Source organism: Desmodus rotundus, chromosome 5 (assembly GCF_022682495.2).
Source record: "Desmodus rotundus isolate HL8 chromosome 5, HLdesRot8A.1, whole genome shotgun sequence".
Lineage (NCBI taxonomy): Eukaryota > Metazoa > Chordata > Mammalia > Chiroptera > Phyllostomidae > Desmodus > Desmodus rotundus.
Genome location: NC_071391.1, coordinates 115,212,966 through 115,220,876, shown reverse-complemented (window position 1 = coordinate 115,220,876; position 7,911 = coordinate 115,212,966). Strand labels below are relative to the sequence as shown.

Genomic DNA, 7,911 nt, shown 5'->3' with positions numbered 1-7,911 from the left:
GAGCCAGGTAAGGTGATGGGATGAAATGGTAAACAGAAGACCACCTCATCCGTGCCCTTGTGGAGCTTACAGTATAGTGGCGTAGCTAGACACTAATCCAACAATTCCACAGGTAACTAAAAATTAAATTAAACGTTAAAATTGCAGATGATGTAAGAGCTGCTAACAGAAGGTGCCTAGTAAGGATGAGAGCCCGTAATGGGGTTTTGATGTAGTGAAGATTTGCCTGAGAAAGTGAAGATTGAGTTAATTCAAAGAGGGACAAAAGCTTTCTAGGCTGTAAGAATACTCCTGTATAAGCTCATAACTTGGTACATTATAGGAAACTAGAGAAATATTCACTTTTCGTAAAAAGTCCAGGCCTGGTAGGGAAGGGGGCGCGTAGGAGGGGGGAAGGGGGAAACTTGGCTATTTTGTCCCATAGCAGCTGCCATAGGGCCGTAGTGGGCCGCGACTAGGCGCACGGATTACCGGGAGTTGTAGTCTCTACCTGGGCGAGCAGGCATGGCGGCTTGCCTTGCACGGGGATGTGGAGCAGCGTCAGGCCTGACCCGGAGCGTGGGGGTCGCCAGGGCGCTGCTCCCTGTGCCGGCCTCTGTCGCCTGCCGTAAGTGGAGCGAGGCTTGAGAGCCGAGGCGCGGGAGGGATGCAGGGCCAGGGTGGTAGTAGGCGAACGTGAAGGTCTGGGGTGACCTCGGCGGAGGAACCTCGTAGGATCTCGAGCTGGGGGAGATTGCAGGGTTCCCCAGAAGGAAAGGGCAGGCTCCAGCATGCTTGATCTCTGCTGTCTGTTCCCGCAGGGGCTGGCGCGGGGCCGGGCCGTCTGCAAAGCACTCGACCTTCCCAGTCCGGCGCGTTCCAGCCGCCTTCAAAACCCGTTATCGTGGACAAGCGCCGTCCCACGCGCGAGAAAACCAGGTGAGGCCCGGACCTGGGCACGATTCCTTCTTTTTGGGTCTGCGCTCAGGAACTTGCCTTAAGTCTGGGCTCTAAACCCGGGGCCGAAACTCCTTCTGCACGAACTCGTGGGTCGAATTGTTGAGCCCGCGTACTGAAAGCACACCCAACTCAGGCTTGCCTTCCTCGCTTCTTCCAAGCTGAACTGAACTTTGTCTGCAGTTTCATTAATTTAGAACTTTAGATAGGGATTTCCCAGATTTGAAGGTGTTAGTGTTTCTGTAGATCTAATTAGAAAGCACTTGGCGGGGTGCGGAGCGCAGTACTTGCGGTGAGAATAGGCTCTGTGAAGGCGCTCTCGGTTGCTGATTGGGTGGGTTATCTCTGCCTGAATGTGTATGTATGTTTAACATTTCAAATATGCTGTGGTTCTGTGTTGAAATAAAGTTGAATTTATGGAACTTAGAAATTAAGAAAATACTTTTATACAGCTTTTTTTTAATGTGGAAAAGAAATAGCTCCTTTAAATTGCAGCACTTAATGTAATTCAGTTAAATGAAATGTAAATTGTGTAACAACTTTGGAAAACAATTTAACACAATTTAGTAAGTTTGAGGTTGTGTATACTCTTCCATCCAGAAGGGTATAAAACTTAAAGTAATAAATATGAAAAGATACGCGTACGAATGCACACAAAAGTATTGTTTGTAACAAAAATTAAGAAGTAACCTAGATGTCCGTCAGCACGTGGGCTATTTATTACCGGCAGTGAAAAATGAATGAACTAGAGCTAATGTGGATTAACTTCAAAAATACATGTGTAAAAAAGCAACCTGCAGAACTGATGTAGTATGATAGCATTTTTATATTGCCTAGACATATATGCATATGTAAGGATAAAAAATATGTAGAGGAAATTTTCCACTTTCACAGAGCAATCAAACCTAGCTTTCCCAATAACTCTACAAGCCGACATTATGTGCCTCCTTGATGTGGCAAAATAAGATCACATCATCGCCTCTGTAATATTTTTACCAAAAATATCTAACCTTAGTCCAGGCATGTGGAAACAATAAACAAATCCAGATTCCAGGGACTGTCTGTAAGACAACAGGCTTTGACTCTTCCAAAAAGTCAGTGTTATAAAAATCCAAAGATGGGGAATAGTTCTGGTTTCAGAGACTGAAGAGACTAACGACAGGCACAGTGTGTGAAGCTTGATTGTAGCTTGGATTGGGCAGCAAATAGCTATGAGACCTTTTCCAGGACAATTAGGTATATTTAAATATGAACTATATATTAGATTGTATTTTTGAATTAATGCTGGAATTCTCAGGTGTCCTAAAGGAATTGTGATAAATGTAAGAGACTGTCCTTGTTCTTAGCAGACACCTTCTAAAGTACTGAAGGATGAAATGCCTTGCTGCTTGTCATTTTCAAACAGGTCAGGAAAAAATCATGATGTATATGTAAATTATGTATGTATATGTATATATAAAGCAAATATGCAAAATGTGGGCAGTAGCTGAAGTATATTTGAATGTTCATTGTATTACTATTTCAACTTTTGGTAGGTTTGAAAGTGTTTTAAGTAGGGAATTGAGAAAAGGAAGAAATTCATAGGAATAATCATCGCCGAATTTCATTACAGCACAGTAATTAGAGGGGCAGACAGGGGTGCACGGGGCTGCAACCATATTGATAATTTAGTTCTTGAGATGGGTGATAGGGACATGAACTTGCATTGTAATGTCATTTATACTTTCCTGTAGATTAACATTTTATAATGGGTTTAAAAGCAGTTCAAGAGACTTAGGGAGATTATTTTTTAAAGTCAGTTTGATTATTTATATGTTTGTGTCTTTTCCAACGTAATTTATTATAACATGTGCAGTCCAACATGTGGCCCATGGTTATGGTCACAGGCTTTGGAGTCTGACAGACATTTAAACCTTGACTTGATAAGTTTATAGCTAATATAATAACAAGTCAGTTATTTATCTTCTCCAAACTTAATTTCCATCTGTGAAAAGGAGATGTTGACGCCAAGCCACCTGGTTGTTGTAAGGATTAAATTAGGCCGTAGATGTTTAATAAAGCGTTTAACACAAGGCCAGGTGTGTACTCAGGGTTATTAGCTATTTTCATAAGCACTGACAACAATTTTAGAAATCAGATCAGTTTTTCTTATTTAGAGAAGGAGAATAAAATGCTTCAAAATCATAATCTTTCTTTTTTTTAAAGAAAGCAACAGATTCTTTTTTCATGGTCTTTAAACTTTGCTTTTAATTTTTTTCCTGCAGATTCTTGAGTCCTGAATTCATTCCTCCAAGAGGGAGAAGAAATCCTCTGCTATTTCAACTGGAAAGAAAAGATATGTTAGAAAGGAGAAAAGTGCTCCACATTCCAGAGTTCTACGTTGGTCAGTAAGGGCTGGACGCTTTCATTCGTAGTGACTGGAGGGTCAGTTTTCTTCCCATGGAGAAGGTTGTTTTTCATATGCGTGGGTTTTGCCTATATGAGGTTATTTCTAACAGTATACTAAAACCTTCGGGAAGTTATGCAGTTACCTAGAAATGCCATTGTTTGCTTCTGCGTCTGAATTTGTAGGCAGCATCCTTCGTGTTACTACAGCTGACCCATATGCCAGTGGGAAAACCAGCCAATTTCTGGGGATCTGCATCCAGAGGTCAGGAACGGGACTTGGAGCTACTTTCACCCTCAGGAACATTATTGAAGGACAAGGTGGGTAGGGTTCATTGCATTATTTTGGTTTTCTGGAAAGTGTCACCTCAGGATCCTTTTGTTTTCTGCACACTGGGACGAGACATCTGTGACGTGACAGTGCAGGGGGGCTCCTAGGGATGACACGGGCCCTGTGGCCGAAGAAGGCATGGAAGTTGAGGTGGCCGACTGAGTACAGGTGGTGCTTTGCTTTCCCTGGAAGGCTTCTTTTCCTGCAGGGACTACAACTGTTAGAGGGACACTTTCCAGACGCTGGCAGCATCACAGGAGGAGACAAGTGACTGCAGCAGTGTGGGGACATTCATTTTAGGCGCAGATAGCCCTTGAGAACATTATGAGCATGATGGTGTCTCTATGAGTTCTTTCTCCTAAAATGAACGGTCCCCGGTTTCCTTCATGTTAACAGCAGTCACCACAGGATGGGTTTTATAAGAATCGGAGAAATTTTTTTAAAACAATATTATGTAAGCTATGCCTAATAAGGCAGAGGAACAAGTGGTAAAATTTTAGAAAGATTACGAATCAGAATGGCAGGAACAGTGAAGTTTCCATTCTTTATGCTGTGCGCTGCTTGATCCCCAGCAGCCGAGTGTTGTGTTCCGAAGGAACTGAACATACGAGAGCAGTTGCTGCCTTTCTTGTCCTGCAGTGACCTGTGATGCTGTGCTTCAGTCAGGTTGTGTACTGGAGAAGCCGTGTCACAGAACACCTAGCAGGTGTGAGTCACACAGACCTGGGTTTGATTTTCTTTACAATCGACATAATAGTTTGTGCCTCCCAGGTTGCAGTCAGTTGATCGTGGTGGTGACATGAGGTGCTGGACACAATACTCAAAAGTAGTAGCTCCTTGTCATTCTTTTTTTTTTTTTTAAGGTTTTATTTATTTATTGTAGACAGAGGGGAAGGGAGGGAGAAAGAGAGGGAGAGAAACATCAGTGTGTGGTTGCCTCTGGCACACCCCCTACTGGAGAGCTGAGGTGGCCCGCAACCCAGGCATGTGTCCTGATGGGGAATCGAACTGGCGACTCTTTGGTTCACAGGCTGGTGCTCAATCCACTGAGCCACACCAGCCGGGGCATCTCCTTGTCATTCTTTTGACTGTAACCTGCCTGTCTCTTCCCCATCGATACTCCCATTTTTGCTGGTCCGTTCTAGGCCAGTGGCTTTAAATATCATCCTTATGATGACCATTCCCAAATATATACCTTGAGCAGTAACCCTTTCCAAATTCCGTATTTGCATATACAACTACCAATTTGGCATCTCCATTTGGATATCTTATAAGCATAAAACAAGTTCAAAGGAGAACTCTTTATTTCCCCTCACAATGTGTTCTTTTCAAGTATTTTTTTCCCTATTTCTATAAATGGTACCGCTCCTCATCCATTTAATAAAAATTGAGGAGCTTTTTTTTTTTTTTAAACATCAACGTGTGGTTGCCTCTCATGCGCCCCGCACTGGGGACCTCGCCCGCAACCCAGGAATGTGCCCTAGACTGGGAATCGAACCATGAACCTTTGGTTCATGGGCTGGCTTTTAATCCACTGAGCCAAGGAGCTGTTTTTGATTCCCTTTCACATGCTTAATCAGCAGGTGTTTATAGCTCAGTCTCCAAAAAGTGTATCCCAGTTTTCTCTGTTTCCCCATCTCCATTGCCGCTGCTCTTGTCCTTGCTGCTACCCTCTCCTCCTTGCAGCTGTGCAGTATCACTGGTTTACTCCCCCGGCTCACCAAGGTAACATGCTCCAGACAAGTGGGCCTTTTTCAGGTTTGCAAACAGGGCAAGTTTGTTAAGACTCCAGGAGCTTAGCATTTCCCATTCTCACTGCCTGGGGCATTCGTGGCCCTGTGCAGTATCAATTTAAATGTCACCTTTTCAGAGAAGCTTTTTCTGACTACGCTATTTAAAGTAGCGGCTTCCCATGCACAGTGTCATCACCCACTACACTGTCAGCTTTATGAGGGGAGGAGATCTTACTGTCTGGGTTTTGCTGTAGGTGCAGCTCCTAGATCAGTGCCTGAACCAGAGCAGTTGTGCGGGAAGTCCTGGATTAAATCCTGGTGTGGAGCACTGGGTGTTAACACAGATCACGGATTTCACTATTTCTGTTCCGCTCGGGCTTATTCCAGGAAACCTTAGAATATACTATTGCCACTGAGCATTTGAAGATACAGATAGTATATATTAAGTTATTCCTGGTAGCATCTTGGAAACATTAAAAACTGTTCTTAGCTTGCTTCCTATGGAAAGCTCCAGAGTGTTTAAACAACAAAACAAAACAAAACAAAACAAAAACGAGGCTATCCTTACCGGGGCTTCTAAACCAAAGTTAGAATTTAAAAATGTACTTACTCTCTTTCGCATCATCAATCCTCTTGCTCTTAGTGTAGACAGTAGAGGTCTATTTAAATAATTGGGAAATAAACTACACGACAGTGAAGAATTTACTCAGGTTTTCTCCAAGTTAATACTGTCAGAATTGAAGAGCTATTGACCCAATATATTTATAGGAGACATCATTCTTTTGACTTTAAAGATTGAAATTTATGCCACATTTCCTACCTGCAAAACCCTGTGCTTGTTCCTTGACGAAATAGCTTTTACTGTATTGGGAGGCTCATGCAGGAATCTGGACTTCGATTGTAAGACTGTTTTCTTCTCTTCTTAGGTGTTGAGATTTGCTTTGAACTTTATAACCCGAGAATCCAGGAGATCCAAGTGGTCAGACTGGAGAAACGGCTGGACGACAGCTTGCTGTACTTACGAGACGCCCTTCCCGAGTACAGCACTTTTGATGTTAACATGAAGCCAGTAGTACAAGACTCTAGCCAAGAAGTTCCTGTCAATCAGGTATAAGTTGAACACTTCAAACTGGAAATCGAAATATAAAATGAGAGTCAAATTAATGAAAACTTTTAGAAGAATTTTGCTTGTGACTCTCAGTCTAATTTGTCCCCCCTGTCCCTTGTTTTAATCTCTTCCTCAGCTGAAAGTGAAAATGAAGCCTAAGCCCTGGTCCAAGCGCTGGGAGCGTCCAAAGTTTAATGTTAAAGGAATCAGGTTTGATCTCTGTTTAACTGAAGAGCAAATGAAAGAAGCTCAGAAGTGGAGTAAGCCGTGGCTGGAGTTTGATATGATGAGGGAATATGATACTTCAAAAATTGAAGCTGAAATATGGAATGAAATTGAAGCATCGAAAAAGTCTTGATCTGAAAATGTGTTTAGCTCCTTGCAGACAACACGCCGACTCTCAGAGGATTTTTTTAGAAACCAATTTAAATTTCGTATATAAGGACATAGTCATTCAATCAACTCAGCATTCATTATTTTATGAATACTGTTTAAAAAAATTTAAATTAGCACATCTGTTTATTACTTTAAAAGATGAAGTATACATGCCAAGTGGTCTGGTGTCTGTTCTGTTACTGGAGGCGAAGCTAAAATAGTTAAACTCCAAAGAATTCTCTCACATAAAATCTGGGCAAGGAAGCAGCACCCAGCCCTGACCAGCTGGGTGTACCTCCTCAGGCAGGCACAGCCCCGCCCACATCTCCAGTCTGGTGTCAGAGCAACACAGGCGGACTGGGTGTCTCCATTGTGCGGATGTCACCAGAGTTCCCCATTTCCACTCACCTAGTACCGAGCCCTTCCGGTGAAGCAAGGGGGAGCAAAGGCCAGTGGCCAGGCAGGACAAATGCACTGTCTCTGGAGCACCATGGCAGCACATGGTCACCTCGGGAGGCTCTGGGGTGGAAAACAGGGTGAGAGAAGGTATCTGACCCCAGCTGCCCTGGGCCTTCCAAGCCCCTCCCCTCCCCGCTCCCAGTTCCCCCTGACCCAGTCCCCAGAAGCCAGGCCAGGAGACCACAGCTGTAGGGGCTCTGGCTTCACGGGCTTTGCCAGGTCTCCATGTCCATTACCCTTGGAGAAGACCTAACTCAGTCTCTAACACCTAAATCGGACCATGTCTCTTCCCCGCTTAAAGTGCCTCCAGAGCTGTCCATCCCCTGTGGGGTAAAGTGTATAAAAGTAGACTTGAGCCCCGGCTGGCACAGAGGGCTGCCCCTCAGCAGCCCTGAACCAGCACTATGCGAGACACTTCCATCAAAATCATCGGGGTGCCCATGTGGTGTTCCTCATGCTCCGTTTTAAAAGGCAGGGAACGTGTAATGCGTTAGAAGGATATGGGGACAGTGGTCGCAGATGTCAGAGAAGCAGGACAGGGTGGTGGCTAAGACCTGGGCTCCAGAACCAGACTATGGAGCTGC

General features: G+C 44.0%; 1 protein-coding gene across 1 annotated transcript; it reads left to right on the top strand.

Annotated features, from left to right (window-relative positions):
- The first annotated feature begins 482 nt into the window (after positions 1 to 482).
- MRPL19 (mitochondrial ribosomal protein L19) lies at positions 483 to 7,045 on the top strand. The gene is made up of 6 exons (XM_024558527.4): positions 483 to 607; positions 801 to 918; positions 3,201 to 3,319; positions 3,508 to 3,642; positions 6,312 to 6,493; positions 6,630 to 7,045. Exons 1-6 carry the CDS (start codon positions 505 to 507, stop codon positions 6,849 to 6,851), a joined length of 879 nt encoding a protein of 292 aa, XP_024414295.2. The 5' UTR covers positions 483 to 504; the 3' UTR covers positions 6,852 to 7,045.
- Positions 7,046 to 7,911: the final 866 nt, after the last annotated feature.